General features: G+C 41.0%; 1 protein-coding gene across 12 annotated transcripts in view; it reads right to left on the reverse strand.

Moving 5' to 3' along the window:
• CARMIL3 (capping protein regulator and myosin 1 linker 3) overlaps nt 1-19,806 on the reverse strand; it is a 101,792-nt gene that overhangs the window by 70,971 nt on the left and 11,015 nt on the right. For all 12 annotated transcript variants that reach the window (XR_011319993.1, XR_011319999.1, XM_069761796.1 and 9 more), the window contains exons 3-6: nt 14,802-14,852; nt 9,456-9,515; nt 7,479-7,597; nt 4,542-4,642 (exon numbers count right to left, since the gene is read on the reverse strand). Coding sequence is in view for 10 of the 12 variants with exons in the window: in XM_069761796.1 (XP_069617897.1) it covers nt 4,542-4,642; nt 7,479-7,597; nt 9,456-9,515; nt 14,802-14,852 (331 nt within the window). In the remaining 2 variants the exon portion in view is untranslated. The remainder of the gene's footprint in view (nt 1-4,541; nt 4,643-7,478; nt 7,598-9,455; nt 9,516-14,801; nt 14,853-19,806) is intronic.

Below are 19,806 nucleotides of genomic sequence, written 5' to 3' on the forward strand. Positions count from 1 at the left end.
CCTATAATCTGTACGATTCAATTACAAAATACAATGAAATCTTTTCTGGTGGAAAATAAAAAATAAAGAACTAAAATAATGTGGTTTTATAAATATGCACATCCTTAAAGTAATACTTTGTGAAAGTACTCTTTGAAGTTATAACAACACTCAATCTTTTTGAGTAGGAGTCTACCAGCATGACAGATCTAAAACTGTACATTTTTACCCACTCATCATTGAAATAGCGCTCCAAATCTGTCAGATTCAGTTGTCATCTCCTGTATACAGTGCCCTCTTCAGGTCAACAGACAGATTTTCAGTTGGATTCAGGTCTGTACTCTAGTTTGGCCATGTCAAATCTTTAATCTTCTCCTAGTGAAACCAAGGATTGTTGTTGTGCTGCAAAGTGAAATTCCTCTTCATCTTTTTAGCAGCGGCCTGAAGGTTTTGTTGTAAATCCCCAGTTCCAGCTGCTAAAAACAGCCCCAAAGCATAATACTGCCTCCACCATACTTCACTGTGGGTATGCTGTTCTTTTGGTGATGTGCAGTGATGGCTTTGTGCCAAACATACCTTTAGAAATGATGGCCAAAAAGTTCAACATTGGTCTCATCAGATAGGAAAACATTTTCCTAAATACTTTTGGCAAAACATAGTTGGGCTTGTGTGTATTTCTTTTTAAGAAAATGCTTCCATCTTGCCACCCTATCCCACAGGCCAGACACATGAAGAGTACAGAAGATTGTTGTCACATGATGTACACAACCAGTATTTGCTACAAATTTCTAAATCTCTTTAAAGTTGCTCTAGGGCAATGTATACTCCCAATTTATTATATACCATTGCACTTTACAAATTGTCTTACCATGGTTTGGTCTATATGAACAAATTTGATGTTTGTGTGTCGCTGAGTTTTGCTATTTACATATATTCTAGTCGCTATAGGTTTCTCCCAGTGATTTCTCACCTCGCTCTTTTTTTAGAGCCTAGAGTGCTGTTCACGTAGACTTCATACCTTGTATTTACAAGGATACTTTATTACACCATTACTGGGGAGTTGCTTCAGGGGGTTGGCTTTATTATGAGCCATTTGGTACTGTATGTAGGTCACATGTGTGACCAATTTTAATGTTTTTAATTTGTGCTTCGTGTGGTTTTTTGTGTTCTTTTGTGTTACACTAATAAAAATTATATTTTTATACTTGATCTATTGCCTCAGGCGATCCCCTTCTTATGGTCTATTCCTTGCTGCTTTTTTCTGTACTGTTGTTCATAGTATAGACCAGGTTGGATCTCCGTATTTCTGTGGTGCCCCCTTTCTATTTACTAGTAAAACAGTGCTCCTTCCCTTCCGAGCTCTCCTGTGCGCCAAAACAGGCTTTTACCCCAACATATTGGGTATCAGTGTACTCAGGACAAATTGGGCAACAACTTTTGGGGTCCATTTTATCCTGTTACCCTTGGGAAAATAGAAAACTGGGGGCTAAAAAATAATTTTTGAGGAAAAAAAATAATTTTTATTTTTACGGCTCTGCGTTATAAACTGCAGTGAAACACTTGGGGGTTCAAAGTTCTCACAACACATCTAGATATGTTCCTTGGGGGGTCTAGTTTCCAATATGGGGTCACTTGTGGGGGTTTCTACTGTTTAGGTACATCAGAAGCTCTGCAAACGCAATGTGACGCCTGCAGACCATTCCATCTAAGTCTGCGTTCCAAACGGCGCTTCTTCCCTTCCAAGCTCTGCCATGCGCCCAAACAGTAGTTTTCTCCCACATATGGGGTATCAGCGTACTCAGAACAAATTGGACAACAACTATTGGGGTCTAATTTCTCCTGTTACCCTTGGGAAAATACAAAACTGGGGCTAAAAAATAATTTTTGTGGAAAAATTTTTATTTTATTTTCATGGCTCTGCATTATAAACTGTAGTGAAACACTTGGGGGTTCAAAGTTCTCACAACACATCTAGATAAGTTCTTTGGGGGGTCTAGTTTCCAATATGGGGTCACTTGTGGAGGGTTTCTACTGTTTAGGTACATCAGGGGCTCTGCAAACGCAATGTGATGCCTGCAGACCATTCCATCTAAGTCTGCATTCCAAACGGCGCTCCTTCCCTTCCAAGCTCTGCCATGCGCCAAACAGTAGTTTTCTTATACATTTGGGGTATCAGCGTACTCAGAACAAATTTGACAACAACTTTTGGGGTCCAATTTCTCCTGATATCCTTGGGAAAATACAAAACTGGGGGCTAAAAAATAATTTTTGTGGAAATTGTTAATTTTATTTTCATAGCTATGCGTTATAAACTGCAGTGAAGCACTTGGGGGTTCAAAGTTCTCACCACACATCTAGATAAGTTCCTTAGGGGGTCTACTTTCCAAAATGGTGTCACTTGTGGTGGGTTTCAATGTTTAGGCACATCAGGGGCTATCCAAACGCGACATGGCATCCCATCTCAATTCCAGTCAATTTTGCATTGGAAAGTCTAACGGCGCTCCTTCCCTTCCGAGCTCTGCCATGCACCCAAACAGTGGTTTACCCCCACATATGGGGTATGAGAGTACTCAGGACCAATTGCACAACAATTTTTGGGGTCCAATTTCTTCTGTTACCCTTGGGAAAATAAAAAATTGGGGGTGAAAATATCGTTTTTGTTAAAAAATGTGATTTTTTATTTTTACGGCTCTACATTATAAAATTCTGTGAAGCACTTGGTGGGTCAAAGTGCTCACCACACATCTAGATAAGTTCCTTAGGGGGTCTACTTTCCAAAATGGCGTCACTTGTGGGGGATTTCAATGTTTAGGCACATCAAGGGCTCTCCAAAGCCGACATGGCGTCATATCTCAATTTCAGTCCATTTTGCATTGAAAAGTCAAATGGCGCTCCTTCCCTTCTGAGCTGTGCCATGCGCCCAAACAGTGGTTAACCCCCACATATGGGGTATCAGCATACTCAGAACAAATTGTACAATAACTTTTGGGGTCCAATTTCTCCTGTTACTCTTGGTAAAATAAAACAAATTGTAGCTAAAGTAAATTTTTGTGAAAAAAAGTTAATTTTTTTTAAACATTCTAAAAATTCCTGTGAAACACCTGAAGGGTTAATAAACTTCTTGAATGTGGTTTTGAGCACCTTAAGGGGTGCAGTTTTTAGAATGGTTTCACACTAGGGATTTTCTATCATATAGACCCCTCAAAGTGACTTCAAATGTGATGTAGTCCCTAAAAAAAATGGTGTTGTAAAAATGAGAAATTGCTGGTCACCTTTTAACCCTTATAATTCCCTAACAAAAAAAATTTTTCGTTACAAAATTGTGCTGATGTAAAGTAGACATTTGGGAAATGTTACTTATTAAGTATTTTGTGTGACATATCTCTGCGATTTAAGGGCATAAAAATTCAAAGTTGGAAAATTGCAAAATTTTCAAAATTTTCACCAAATTTCCTGTTTTTTTCACCAATAAATGTAGGTAATATCAAAGAAATTTTACCACTCACATGAAGCACAATATGTTACGAGAAAACAGTGTCAAAATCACAGGAATCCGTTGAAGCGTTCCAGAGTTATAACCTCATAAAGGGACAGTGGTCAGAATTGTAAAAATTGGCCCGGTCATTAACGTGCAAACCACCCTTGGGGGTAAAGGGGTTAACATACATTAGATATATTAGGCAATACGTATATACCAGAAAGCATTCAACAGTCTCTGGTTATGACAGAAAACTGATGAAATAAAAACTGAGGGTTAAACAGAGCAAATGCCCACAGGGATAACAGTTTTACCATCTTATACCCCTGAGATAACAGAAAGGAATTAGACTGGCATCCTGCATAAGTAATGTAAAATGCCTTAGAAATTGGAAGTGAGCCTTTATGTAGCAGGATCCCTTGTATACAGTAAATCAATAGTATCAGCTAGGCTTTCACCACACCATTTTGGATAGCAATACAAAGCTATATATATATTTGTCTCAGGCCATACAATTGGACTTGCTGATATCTTTCACATTTGAGATCTAAGGGGTTTTTTGGTTCAGGAAAAAAATATTGAGCTTGGTCAATTTCCCGCAGATCCTAAGACCTCGGCAGAATACATCTAATCATCTCACAAGAGGTAATACTGGCACGAAATGTACAGACATAACTCCTTATAATCTGGATTAATGATAGAGGTCTCGGTGTTTAGTCAAGGGCGGCTCTTCTTCCTAATATAGCAGGTACAGGACAATCCCTAAAGGGGTTGTCTTCCGGAGACCATCACAAGCCCTCATCTATTAGTGTCACGTCCAGATTCTGAATCCTCTGGAACAAAATTGTAGTCAACTGTAAACTTACCCTGTACTTACATAATCATTATTCTTTATCATGACTTCAGGCCAATTAATGAAAAGCTACTATTGCTACTAATATTATCATTGTACTCATTGAAATACCTTGTAATATGACAAGCGCGTAAATAAAATGTACTCGTACAACAGTAACAGATCACAAAGATGAGGAAAGAAGCCTTATAATGAAGCGTCATCTATGCAATCATATATAAAATGTCTTACCGCAGATCCCAGGGGTCGGGGGAAGCCCAGCAGTGTCGGAGTTTGGAGATGAATTTCGCGAACTGTCTGCAGACTCGGGATATTGTCGCCTGACCAGACATCTAGTGCATAATAGCAAAAAGAATGAGCGAGGACCACAGAAAAAGTATGTCAGTAAATGTTAGTTGTCATTTTATCTATTTATTTTTTCCTAAATCAATAGTACAGGTGAAAATAAGAAACTTTGTAATATATCTTATAAGAGAAATCTGTTTTTTTTTCTCCGCCAGGACTGATGTTTAATTCTCAAAATTCTCAATTCAAGGCTAAAATCTGTATTCAGTGAACACACAAAGGAAATGGCAGTAATTGTTGATAATGTTCTATAGAACTTGGAACTCTGTGTCTGCCTCTATCTCCTCCTTCTTCCTCCCACTACCCTCTTTATAGAATTTTAAGGGCACCAATCGCCATCTGCTATATTCGTACTGTGGAAATCTGTCTTCACTGAATACAGATTTCACCCATGAATTGAGAGTAAAGCGTCACTCCAGCAGAACGATGAAGCAAATTTCTCCAATAAGATATATTACACAAAGTTTAATATTTTCGTGTGTATTATTAATTTATGAAATAAAAATTAAAACAACAGTTACTTTTTAAGATATGAATTTAACGGTATTTGAATCAAAGAATATAGACTTATGAATCCTATTTAGGATCAGTAGATATATATGGCATCAAATAACCAAGTACTTTCATAGTGTGTTTTCTGGAATAAAATCAATCTGCAGTCCATTAGTTGCATGGAAGCTTAAAATAATGCATCATAAAAAAATGACACACTGTTTAATTCAAGGTTTTTTTGTTAATTGTTTTGTGTTGATGTTTATTTTAGTAATGTGCTTTTTATTTTTATATTACGTTATATAGTGTGTGTACAGAAAGTATTCTGACCCCTTTAAATTTGTCACTCTGTTTCATTGCAGCCATTTGGTAAATTCAAAAACGTTCATTTTTTTTCTCATTAATGTACACTCTGCACCCCATCTTGACTAGAATAAAACAGAAATGTAGAAATTTGTGCAAATTTAATAAAAAAGAAAAACTGAATTATCACATGGTTATAAGTATTCAGACCCTTTGCTCAGACACTCATATTTAAGTCACCGCTTGTCCATTTTCTTTTGATTCTCCTTGAGATGGTTCTACTCCTTCATTGGAGTCCAGCTGTGTTTAATTAAACTAATAGGACTTAATTTGGAAAGACACATGTCTATATAAGACCTCACATCTCACAGTGCATGTTAGACCAAATGAGAATCATGAGGTCAAAGGAACTGTCCAAGGATCTCAGAGACAGAATTCCCTCCAAAGATTTTCTATTGGGTTCAGGTCTGTAGACTGGCTAGGTCACTCCAGGGCCTTGAAATGCTTTTTATGGAGCCACTCTACAGTTGCCCTGGCTGTGTGTTTCTGGTCATTGTCTTGCTGGAAGACCCAACCACGACCCATCTTGAATGCTCTTACTGAGGGAAGGAGGTTGTTGGCCAAAATCTTGCAATAAATGACCCCATCCATCTTCCCATCAATACAGTGCAGTCGTCCTGTGCACTTTGCAGAAACCCCCCTCCAAAGTATGATGTTTCCACAACCATGCTTCAAGGTTGGGACGGTATTCTTGGGGTTGTACTCACCCTTCTTCTTCCTCCGAACACGGCAAGTGGAGTTGATACCAAAAAGTTTTATTTTGGTCTCATCTGACCACATGACCTTCTCCCATGCCTCCTCTGGATCATCCAGATGGTCATTGGAGAACTCCAAACTGGCCTGGATATGTGCTGGCATGAGCAGGGGGGCCTTGCGTGCCCTGCAGGATTTTAATCAACAACGACGTAGTGTATTATCAATGGTAATGTTTGAGACTGTGGTCCCAGGTCTCTTCAAGTAGTTGACCAGGTCTTCCCATGTAGTTCTGGATTGATTCCTGATCTTTCTCAGGATCTTGTTTTTCTTCCATTTTCTAGTAATTGTTGCCTTCTTACTAAGCTGTTTGCCTATTGTCCTGTAGCCCATCCCAGCCTTGTGAAGGTCTACAATTTTGTCCTTGGTGTCCATAGACAGCTCGTTGGTCTTGGCCATTGTGGAGAGGTTGAAGTGTGATAGGTTGAGGGTGTCGACAGGTTTCTTTTATATAGGTAATGAGTTCAGAGTTTGTGTAGGCAGTGGGAACATGGTAATCCTGTGTTAACAGCTGTGTATAAAGGTTTCACCTCTCATTATAATCCTACCTGTGATTATAATGAGCCTTCAGAAAAGTCTTTATAGCCTCAAAGGCCATTGTTAAAATAGCAACAAAATATTTTCTTAATAAAGATTGTCGTATGAATAAAAAACTCTTGTAAAATATTAAAAAATATATATTTAACACAATATCTGATTTAAACAATAAGTCATTTTCTGATGATACATTTCCTTCAAGGTGTCTTCCATAAACTGCAATGGGGTTTTAATATACCTCTGCATATCGCCTATTTCATATACAATAGAATGTGGTTTTTTCCATATAGGGTTATTATAGAAGCAAGTAATGTTGTGATACGGTATATGGCGCAGCACACACAGCGTCTACGACTCTCTAACAAATGCTGAACAATAACTGATGAGCCTAAGTGCTAGATACTTGCGCACTTGCGCTCATCACTACTGAAGAACCATAGAGAGGTACAATCCTAATCATCGCTCCAATAAGCAGTGTAGGCAGTTGTTAATATCTAAGATACCAGCAAAATGTTTATTACATCTGTTAGCTGAAAGATTATCCATATCATCTCAATTCTTACTACAGCGACTTGCAAACTGCAATTAGAGAATTCCCAATCGACTGCGCTGAGCTCTAATTAAGACGATGCTTGTCACAAGGCAAGGATCTCATGTCACTTCCAAATGGGGACTTACACTGTATCTGGAGTGGGAAATATTTTGGACAGAGTGGCCTGGATGCCGTTAATCAGCTGATCTGTATTCTGAGCGCTGAGGGTCAGTTGGAAGCTTCCCTTCTCTGTTTCAATAAGTATCTGCAAGAGGATAGAAAACGGTAATGGCAGCATGAAAACAGCAAAGACAGACAATAGTGATAAATAATGTAGGATGAGATCAATTTTACATTAGTACTATATGTATCAGATCCAAACGTTTTGCCTTCTATCTGATACATATCGTATGAAGAACTGGATGGGAGTAGTGGGTTGAAGTAGGGGAAACTTACCGTAAATGGGTATTCCCATCTCCAAGATCCTATCCCAATATATAGTAGGTGTAATAATAGTAATATCAGCAAATATCTCCAATTAGAAATGTAGTATAGTTCTTCTGATTTGCTATGTCGCTTTCCCCATGTTCAGGCATTGCATGAACTTAGGTAGCCACAGTGGCGTAGGAAGGGGGGTGCGGGGGGGGCGGGCCGCCCCGGGCGGCACAAAGCGGGGGGCGGCACAATGCGGGGGGTGGGCCGGCGCTGGCTGAAGAAGAAGAGGAGAGCGGCGGCGCTGTCTGCGCTATTATACCATTATTGCTGCTGGGGACCGGGTGGCCGCGGCGGCCATCTTACGGAGGCCGCCCGCGCGTGCGCAGATGGTAGTAGCGCTTCCCGGGGCTTCAGGAAAATGGCCGCGGGATGCAGATGGAGATCGCGGCGGCCATTTTCTTGAAGCCCTGTTCGCATTACCCACCCGGCGTACTTTCACTTTCGATCTCCTCCAGGAAGCGCCGCCGCCGGGGATCTCTGCAGTGCGCAGCTGCAGAGACAGTCAGTCTGACAGTCTGACTGAGTCAGAAATGAATCTGGATCACAGCGGAATCTGGATCACAGCGGAATCGGTCAGATCAGAGGCAGACTCACTCTCACAGACTCACAGGCATGCTGCACTGCAGACTGCAGTCCCTACTCCTAGCAGGTATTAAGCACAGTTTATGTGGAATGTTATATGCAATATTGGTTTGTGACTTTAGAGACTGAGAGGCATCTAGGGTTTACCGTTTATGTACCACTTCCTTATGGTACTGTATTTTGTTGTGACCAGTGCAACACTAAGGCAGTTAGGCTTCTTTCACACTAGCGTCGGATTCGGCCCGTCGCATTGCGTCGGGCCGAGATTCCAACGCTAGCGTTTGATGCGCCGCACAACGGGTGCAGCGGATGCATTTCTCCAGCGCATCCGCTGCCCCATTGTAAGGTGCGGGGAGGTGGGGGCGGAGTTCTGGCCACGCATGCACGGTCGGAAAAAGCGGTCCGTCGGCAGCAAAAAATGTTACATTTAAAGTTTTTTGCTCCCGGCGGTCCGCCACAACACGGCACAACGACGGTTGCGACGTGTGCCAATACGTCGCAATGCGTCGGTAATGTTACTCTATGGGGCAAAAACGCATCCTGCAAACCACTTTGCAGGATGCGTTTTTTCCCCTAAACGACGCATTGCGACGTATTCAAAAAAACACCAGAGTGAAAGTAGCCTTAGCCACATTCACACGTTGTGTTCTGTCCTGCGGGTTCTCCTGCAGCGGATTTGATAAATCTGCAGGGCAAACCCGCTGCGGTTATCCCTGCAGATTTATCGCAGATTTGTCCTGACTATTTTTGGTAACCTTTGTGTGTATTGAGTCGGGGGGGGGGGGGGGGGCGCCAAACTCGGGACCGGCCCCGGGCGGCAAAAGCTCTAGCTACGCCACTGGGTAGCCATGGTTATGACTCATAACCATGGATGCCTAAGCTCCTGCAATGCCTGAACATGGGGAAAGCGACACAGCGACTCAGAAGAACTATACTACATTTCTATTTGCAGTTATTTGCTAATAATACTAATATTACACCTACTATATATTGAGATAGTAGAAGGTCAATATCACTGCTCAACAATGGTTACACATATTCAGTACCTGGCTAAGACTGATAGCTGTGAGAGATCGTATTTCCAGAACACTGAAGGAGCTTTCAATCTAAAAAAAAAAACAATATGGAAACGTCAAGGTCACTATTAGGCTAAGAGGATTCAGGATTTGCTGCGGATTTCCACACCACAAATCTGCAGCAATTTATAGTATAATACAAGTAACTGGGGATTTTAAAATCCCATTCACACATTGCTGAAAAAGTCCACATGAAAATGAAAGGAAATCTGTCAGCAGGTTTTTGCCGCCTAAACTGAGAGCAACATGATGTAGGAGTAGAGACCCTGAGTCTAGCGACGTGTCACTTACTGGGCTACTTGTTGTAGTATTAATAAAATCAGTGTTATATCAGCAGAAGAACATCATTAGAGGACTAGTTGTCTCGTGCCTTGTAGTCCTCCTGCTGTGTGTATCCCCGCCCCACTGATTCATCACTTTCGGTCAATGCATAGAGTACACAGGAAGCTGCCAATCAGTGATGTGGGGCGCACTTATACAAAGCTCCGCATTCAGAGAAATGCTAGAACTGCAGCAGAGAAAACAATGATGCTATCATAACTGCAGCAAGCAACCCAATAACTGATACATCACTAGAGCCAGGGTCTGTGCCCCTACATCATGCTGCTCTCAAATTCCATAGCTAAAACTGGTGACAGATTGCCTTTACTTTCCCACTTTCAGTATTTGGTCAGTATTTTACCTCAGTATTTGTAAGCGAAAACCAAGAGTGGAACAATCAGAGGAAAAGTATAATAGAAACACGTCACCACTTCTGTATTTATGACCCACTCCTGGTTTTGGCTTACAAATACTGATGTAAAAACCTTACCAAATACTGAATGTATGAACAGGGCCTAAAGCATGGTGTGGAATTCAAATCTGCATTGTGCTCATTCTTGTGAAGATCTCCATTGTGAATTTTACTCTATTATATGCATTGTATTGTAGTAAGGTGAAATCCAAAGCAAAAACCACAAACACAGTTGAAACTAGAAGTTTACATGCACTATATAAAAAGACACATATGCATGTTTTTCTCAATATCTGACATGAAATCAGAATAAACATTTCCCGTTTTAGGTCAATTAGGATTACCATAATTATTAATATTTGCCACATGACAGAATAATGAGAGAGAGAATGTTATAAGGCATTTTTACTACTAGTTAAAAGTTTACATACACTAAGATTACTATGCCTTTAAACAATTCAGGACTGCCCATATGATGATGCAATGTGTTTGGAAGTTTTTTTGGCAACATCTGAGTGAATTAGAGACACACCTGTGGAGGTATTTTAATGCACACCTGAATGCCAAGATATCAGGGAGATAATGGTGGACTTGCACAAGTCTGGCTCATCCTTGGGTACAATTTCAAGATACCTGAAGGTGCCTCGCTCACCTGTACAAACAATTATACGCATGTACAAACAAGATGGGAATGTCCAGCCATCACACCGCTCAAGAAGGAGACGAGTTCTGTGTCCCAGAGATGAACGTGCTTAGGTCCAACATGTGCATATCAACCCAAGGACAATAGCAAAACACCTTGTGAAGATGATGGTAGAAGCTGGTAAGATTGTGTTAATATCCACAGTGAAATGAAAACTGTATCAACATGGGCTGAAAGGCCACTCTGCCAGGAAGAAGCAATTATTCCAAAAGAAATATAAAAAAGCCAGATTAATGTTTGCAAATGCACACAGGAACAAAGACCTTAATGTTTGGAGACATGTCCTTTGGTCTGATGAAACTAAAATTGAACTTTTTGGGCCTAATGACCAATGTTACTTTTGGAGGAAAAAGGGAGAAGCTTGGTAGTTTAGGAACACCATCCCAAATGTGAAACGCGAGGGTGGCAGCATCATGTAGTGGGGTTGTTTTGCTGCAGGAGGGACTGGGGCACTTCACAAAATAGATGGCATCATGAGAAAAGAAGATCATGTGGCAATACTGAAGCAACGTCTCAAGACATCAGCCAGGAAGTTAAAGCTTGGGCGAAAATGGGTCTTCCAAATGGACAATGACCAGAAGCATACTCCCAATATGGTACCAAAGTGACTTAAAAATTAGAAAGTCAATGTTTTGGAGAGGCCATCACAAAGCCCTGATCTCAATCCTATTGAAAATGTATGGGTAAACATGAAAGCGCAGGTGCGAGCAAGGCGACCTACAAACCTGGATCAGTTACACCAGTTTTGTACAAAGGAATGGGCCCAAATTCCGACCAACTATTGTGAGAAGCTTGTGGAAGGTTTATTCTGATTTCATGTCAGATATTGAGAAAAACATGCATATGTGTCTGTTTATATAGTGTATGTAAACTTCTGGTTTCAACTGTACAGCTCTGGCAAAAATTAAGAGACCGCCACATCAAAATCCTGTCATGGGCAGCCCAATCTCCAGACCTGAACCCCACTAAAAACCTCTGGAATGTAATCAAGAGGATGATGGATAGTCGCAAGCCATCAAGCAAAGAAAAACTGCTTCAATTTTTGTGCCAAAAGCAGTGTGAAAGACTGGTGGAAAGCATGCCAAAATGATTAAAAATCATGGTTATTCCACAAAATATTGATTTCTGAACTCTTCCTGAGTTAAAATATTAGTATTGTTGTTTTCAAGTGATTATGAACTTGTTTTCTTTGCATTATCTGAGGTCTGAAAGCACTGGTTTTGTTTTGTTTGTTTTTTAATTTTGACCATTTCTCCTTTTCAGATAAAAAATACTAAATTTATTGCTTGGAATTTTTTACTCAAAAATATACCTATAAAGAGAAAAATCGGACAAACTGAACATTTTGCAGTGGTTTCTTAATTTTTGCCAGATCTGTATCTCTAAGTTACAAATGTGGATTATGCCCGCATATTTCTGGCCAAATCTGCAGTGGAAATTTTCTGCAATGTGTGGACTTGGCTATAGAGTACAACAGAGATAGAAGGCAAGATGGCCAGAAAACAATCACGTTTTAAAGCAAATGGGAAAAGTTTAAAGACAATGAAGAATATGATATATGTAAAAAATATCACCACTATAACTTAAATATACTAAAGAACAGGAACCTGCCTGGGAAGAGGAGATCATAGCTTGTGCATTTGATATTGTCTGTGTTATTTTATGGGTTAAGACTGATTCATAGCTAAGCAGGTTTGGTCTAGGTACAGATATGATGTAGACAGTACAAAATAAAACAAAATAAAAAATATCAGAGCTTGCCCTACTTATAGAAATACCAGCTATGGATGTATGATTGGAATCCACGCTCTCCCAGGTGGCAGCAGGCAGTAAGATTGTATCTACTCACTTAAAAAGTAACATCAAAAGTATAAAAGTTTACACACGTGCTCTACAAAACGTGTCTGGTAATCCACCCCTCTAAATTGCTGCTCCAGTGATATCCCAAAAATACATGTATGGGTACAAGCTAGTAGTGCTTTGTGATATTCTGCTAGACTGGCCTGTACATCTGCGCACAGTCCACAAAAGAGGATGAAGGAATCTGGAGGTGGTAGAAGGTGGACGTATGGTCAAGCGCTGTGATCAAGTCCAGCGTTAAGAGCGCCGGTCAATGGCATCTCTTCAAATAAAATACCAACAATGTCTCAATCACTGCAAACAATGGAGGTCATCATGAGTGACCAAAAAAGGTCCTGCGATTTTCAAAAAGAAGTGCTTTTCTTTGTAAGCTATATAACAGGTTTCCCGAGCATCTCCTTTTATAGTAGTTTAAGACAGAGTACCAACTCATGGAATCCCCTGCCTGGCATATTTGTTTTTGAGAGACATTGTCGATCAGGGCCTTCTCCACTCTGGATCTCATCTCAATGTTTGACCACATGTCCACCCTCTGCCACCTCCAGATTCCTTCCTACTCTCTTTTGTAGATTGTGTGCATGTGTACAGATCAGACTAGCACAATGTCCCGGAGCACTATTAGCTTGTATGCATACATGTGCTATTTGGATTTAGAGGGAGCAGGGGGATCGCATGATAATGATTTAATCAGTAAAGTGCACATTTACACAGTGCATTACAGTCCAAGCGTTGTATGTGCCCACTTAAAAGGGTATTCTCAAGTTTGCAAGTTATCACGTATTAATTGGATAGGGAATAACTTCCTGAGACCCCCAACTGATCCCGAGAACTGGGTCTCTGCAGAGGTGAATGATTATGCTCACTTGCTACTCAATTTATTCTTAATGGAACCACCAGAGATAACCAAGCACTGTGCTCGACCAGTGTTCACAACTCCCATAAGAATGAGAGGAACGGCAGTACGCATGATAAACCCCTGATCCATTCACAAGGGACTCTTCAGAACCCAGATTTCTTGGGATTGGTGTGGTTCCCTGCAGTCAGACGCCCTGTGATCAGGAAGTTATTGCATATTCATTGGATAGGGAATAACTTCCCAATCATTGGGTTCTAACTGCCGAGACCCCAACTGATCCCAAGAATCGGGGCTCTGAAGAGGTGGCCGATTATGCTCACCGTCGCTCCATTTATTCTTAACGGGACCACCAGAGATAACCAAGCACCAAGCCAAGTGCTCAGCCAGTCTTTGACACTCCCATAGGAATGAGAAAAACAGCAGTACGCATGATAAACCACAGTTCCATTCATAAGGAGCTCTTCGGAACCCCCGGTTCCTGGGATCGGTGTGGTTCCCAGCAGTCAGATCAATTGTGATCAGGAACTTATTGCCTATAAAATAGGGATAAGCTCTGAATAAGATTACTCTTGATTAAAGAGATAGTCCTAGTTCACATATTCAAAGGACATGCTGGTCGCCGGTGGTCCAAACACTGAAACCTACACTGTTCCCAAGAACGAGGTTATTAAAGGTCTCATAATAATGGAATCGAGGCACACATTGTCTATGGGACTGGTGGATATAGCCAAGTGCTTTACATTGTATCTCCAAGATAACATTTTTGGGACTTAAAAGATGTGGATAGCTGTTAACGTGGGACTAAACAATTAGGTTTGGAAAGGTATCTACTGTAAACCATGTCTTTGGTCAGGCCACCTGGCTAGGAGGACAAACAAGAGTTACATAGGGCTTCTTGATCCCCTGTTTTAAACAGATGAAGGTCACCTCTATTCACAAATCTGTGGTCGGGGATCAATCATCTTCCTGACCAAGTGTAATTTTTAGTAAAAGGCTGTTTAGATCATTTTGTTGGACTGTACTGATATCTAGCTCACAGTACCAAGACTTCTCCTGCCTTTTAGCTTCTCTTTATATTTCGCCCCTTGAAGGAGCTGCAACAGTGATTTTCTTCATAAAAGCAGTCCTTTTTGAATAACCCACATTAGTTCATAGATTACTCACTTTTGCTGGCAGTTTGATGTAGAATATATAGAATCTCCAGCATGTTGTGACCTGAGAAGAAATACATAGATATGACAGATTTTGTTAAAAGATGTGAGTGTATGCAACCATGGCAAAAAAAAAAAATGCAAGCGATTAAATGGATCAGTTGCTATGGAAACTTCCATGCTTTGTTTTGTGGTACCCCGATGAATTGTTTATGTCGGAAAAGACAATCAGGTAGGTCCTATTAATAGTTATTTTCTCAGCTTGTCACTAAGAAACTGTAGTATGGTATTCACTTTACTAAAACATGAGCAAATTCACTAATGCACATTAGCAGAATAAACATGTGCATATGTGTGTAGGTGTATACTATGTGCAGTATTAGATGGAATTAGTGTAGCCAACTATACAGGTCCCAGGGTGAGCAATAGAGAACGGAGTAGAATGAAGCACGTCCATCCCACAGTCACTACCATCTTCTAGGGCTTCACTATACTGGGTGTGTTTGTGGGGGTGGAGCCTGCATTATACTGTGTGTGTGGGGCTGCATTATACTCTATGGGGGGCTGCAGTATACTCTATGAAGGACCATGGGGAGTGCATTTTACTATATGTACTATATGGGACCTGCATTATATCAAGGACTATTTGTACCAATCATTCTTCCTCAGCCGGAGTAAGGGTAGGTGCACATGGTCAGTAAACGATGCGGGTTGGACATTGCATACTTGTGTAGCGGCCAGATGTTATAGCATAGTGGATGGGATTTCAAGACATCCCATGCCCACTATGCATGCACAGACACCCGCAGCTTACCTACCGAGATGGACATGTGGCACATCTTTCCAGACCGCAGCATGTCAATTTATCTTTATTTATCTCTGCAAGATAAATTTCACTCGTACGATGTATTGGACGCAGTGAATCTGCACGGTTCAATGAACACATGCAGATTCACCTGTGTTCAATAGCCGGCAGCGGACATGTGCTGCGTCCAAAGCCCTGCCAATTACTGAATATGTGCACATACCTTAAAGAGGCCAGGAAACAAGCGTCGAACGACTTCTATATGGTCGATCACACTCGTTTACCGGCCTGAACTTAGCGCATGTAAATACAACAGAAATGTTTCTGTGTGATGGTGCGATATGTTAGCATTTGGGGCCCCACATTAAACTTTTGCCCACTTTGTCTAAAACCAGCCCTGTGCCCCAGAGTATAACATTGGGCCAAGTGCTATCTGATAAAACATTGGATAGACCTTGGCTGTGTTATACGCTTGTGTGAGCGAGCCCTAACAAATATCTTCTAACTTAGGACAAATTAATCCAGATCACCCTTCTGGAGTGTAGACATCAGAAGGTAGCAGCTTTGGAAACCCTGCGTTCTATCATGTTTTTCACCAAAGTCAGACATAGCAGCTATCAGACTGGCAACACCTATTTCTATGGATCATGGTGATCACAGTTGATTTTGATGACAGTCAAATATGTATGAGAGCCACCAAGTTGTAGCTGGAAACATCAGAGCGCAGTTTATCGCAACCACTTTTTACCATAAGCTTTTTCCTCAGCGTACTTGTTCAAATGACACCACTTAAGGTCGTGATGAATGTAGGTGGATTTCACTTACAATCTTATCTGTTAGGAAGTGTTCAGCCTGTTTTCTGACAAAGAACCATCAGTCCAACTACCACACATTTCTGTGCCAGTCCCAGCATTGCATGACTTCTGCCCATAAAGCTCTTCACAGTGCTTCACTGTCCAAATATTTCAGATCTGATCACATTACCATGGTTTTAATGTCCTGCAAGCAACATCCTCCTTAATCTGAATTTATCACTACAGTCTCCAAGACTTTACACGTTTTGCGCCAATTCTCAGAAAAGCGTTACCCTGGAGAACCTATTGATTTTTGTACACTCAAAATTTTAAGCAAAAACACAAAGCCCACAATTCATCAAGACCAGTCTTGATGAGAGGGTTAAGTGGAGAGCAAGGGTCCTGATTCATTACGAGGCGCACTCATCTTAATTTATCAGTTGAGGTGCAAAGTAGTGTGCACCTCCATATGCGCCTCATCCCCAATCTTACTCCAGTCCTTACTGTAGAGCAAGATCTGTGTAGTAGGGAACGCCGCTGCTTGTCGTGAATTTGACAAGCGGCAGTGTTCACACGTCCTCCCTGTCTCAGCTCTGACCATTTTGTCAGATCTGGGTAAGAATAGCATGAGAATGCCAAAAATTGCAAAAAGTGCAGCTTTGACTTGCCCCCAAATTTTGAACTTTTCAAAGCTTTTTACTCCAGAATTCTTGCTTAAATTCTTTGATGAATTGGTCCTGGACTCTTTTCCAATTGTCCACCACCCTGTACATTTCACCATGGTCACTTCATTTAGTATTAATCCCAAGAACCCATGCAATTACATGCGCTTTATAGCTGTGCACACAGAGATGTCACCTGGGTACCTGGCTAATGCAGCTCTATGTGTACTTTTTTTCTTGATGACTATTCGATTATTAAATCATGCACTTTTATCCTATGTGTCATCCCTAATTTCTAACAGAGTGTAAGCAAGGTCCTTACTCCTATTGTTTTAATGTATTTAGTTCCTCAGTAAGGTCTGGGTTTTTATTTGTACCTCTCCCCTCTTATAACAAAGTCCTGCAGAATATGTTGGCAGTATATAGAGATCATCATTATCAATACCTTATTTTAACATCCTCAATACTTTGTTCACCCAGAAGATAAGTGTCATACATGTGGGGCAACATTTTACACCCTTTTTTTGGATTAAACATGCATGCTGATCCCAATCTAAAGCCCCCTATACAAACTGGACTAATGTTGGCCAAACCTGCGTATAACGACAGTCTAATGTGTATAGGAGCCCTGAACAATCGATTTTCTAGGACGGTAAAGGATACGGCATGTCCGATCAGTCCAATAAACTCAGCACAGAATGCTGGACCTAAAACAATATGGTATTAATTGGGAAACATTAATTTTAGGACTTGGCATTTTTCAGTTCTGTAAATTAGCTGTGTTTAAATCAATTTATAAAACTAATGGAGTTGAAAAAAACCTGTCCCACAAAGGATACAGTTACAATCTTGAGAGAAAATGTTTAATGCAGGGTAATGTAATATCAGGGGAAAGTCATACGGACTCATTAGAACATGCTCCAAGGAAACATTGGTTTAAAAGTCATATCCAAAAATTGATCCAACTAATTTGAGATGTACGTCCGAGTTTCCATCAGTTTCCCCATTAGCACACAATGAATTGATTTTCTTAGTTTGTGATTCACATTTTGGAAATCGAAATGGAGACGATTTCTCTACTGTATTCTACTGGTCATATCACGTGAATAGAACACATTGATCTGCACGTATTTCAGTGACAAAATTAAACAGGAACTACTTGACCTCCATAAAGCAATGACACAATTTTTCATTTTGGTAATGTATTTTTTTGTGGGGCAAAAACAAACTTCATGCAGATGCAGAACAATGACTTCCAGAAGGGAGTGCTGGTAACAGTACCATCATGCTGGAGAAATGTGGTGAGGTTGGAGGACATCACAGCAGCCGCAGGGTGAGCCCATAGCTGCCAATTATTTCTTTATTTTACTCACTTATATAGCACCATTATTTCCTCAGCGCTTTACAAACATTATTGGCTCTGTCCCCATTGGGGCTCACAGTCTAGTCCCTATCAGTATGTCTTTGGAGTGTGGGAGGAAACCGAAGAACCTGGAGGAAACCCACACAAACACGGGGAGAACATACCAGCTCCTTACAGGTGTTGTCCTTGGTGGGATTCAAACCCAGGACCACAGAGCTGAAAGGGTGCAGTGCTAACCACTGAGCCACCATGCTGCCCTATTTACAGCTGGATATCCTACATAGGAGCAAGAATCAAAGACGATCCTGAGTTGTGCGTAATTTACAAGGAGAGAGAGTGAAATGTCATCTTTGCTCAATGCCCAACATTTGTGAAATGGCGGTTGAAAGCCACTTGTATTTGCTATGTGTCAGCCCTAAAGGTTGGTCAATGGCAGACCTCCTGCATTATTCTGTTACAGCCCCCTGAACTATCTTTTGCTCCTAGATTCAGTCCTGACCTCACTAGTAATTAGGTGGGACGCCATTATTTTGTTTACTTCTAACTATACATGTACATGTGTACTTCTGGCCGTATTGTGAGCTTGCTTATATGTGCCCACCTAAGATTTACTGTATGGGGCATCTAAAGAATACCTTATAACACTTAGACAGGGGGAAGAAATGTAGGATTATCATATTCAAAAGCTAATGAAAGGCTACTCAAAGGCTATCTGTGGAGTGGTCAGCAGAACGCAATGTGATGTCGGCTCCGCTGTTCCTGGTGGATTACATTGTTGCATCATGGGTCTGCTGCAGCCAATCAGCGATCGTTGATTGGCTGTAACTAATCAATATTTAATCCAAACAGACATCTGTCCTAACATAATAGTAAAGGCTGCAGCCAGTCAGATCCGTGACACAACAATGTCAAGTGATCCACAAGGAAAAGCAGCGCTGACATCACTGGAATGGCGCCTCTGCCAGAAGTGAGAATCAACTTTTAAATAAGGCCCTGAAGTGATTAAGTTAAGGTTGTCCAGTAGTGGACAGCACATTTAAAGATGGGGGCAGGAGTAGGGCGCAGCTAGACGGAGGCCCCCCATGACTGCTTTTGGCCGGGCGGTCTTTTTGAATAATGCCACGGTCATGATAGGAGGATTGTTGTGGGGGGAGGAGCTATAAGAAGGGGGGAGTTGGGAGGAAAAGTGCGGGAAAACCGCCATTCCATCCCATAATCCAGGCCGAGGCAGACCCACCCACCCTCCCTCCCCTTTTTTGCTTTTTGCCTGGGGAGTTTTTATGGGGGGGGGGGGGGGAATTGTCATTTATATTTTATATATTGATATTTTTATGTAAGTTATATATAAAAAAAAAAAAGGGGTATGGGCGTATACTTTATATGCGTTTGTGGGA

Source organism: Ranitomeya imitator, chromosome 1, assembly GCF_032444005.1.
Source record: "Ranitomeya imitator isolate aRanImi1 chromosome 1, aRanImi1.pri, whole genome shotgun sequence".
Classification (NCBI taxonomy): domain Eukaryota; kingdom Metazoa; phylum Chordata; class Amphibia; order Anura; family Dendrobatidae; genus Ranitomeya; species Ranitomeya imitator.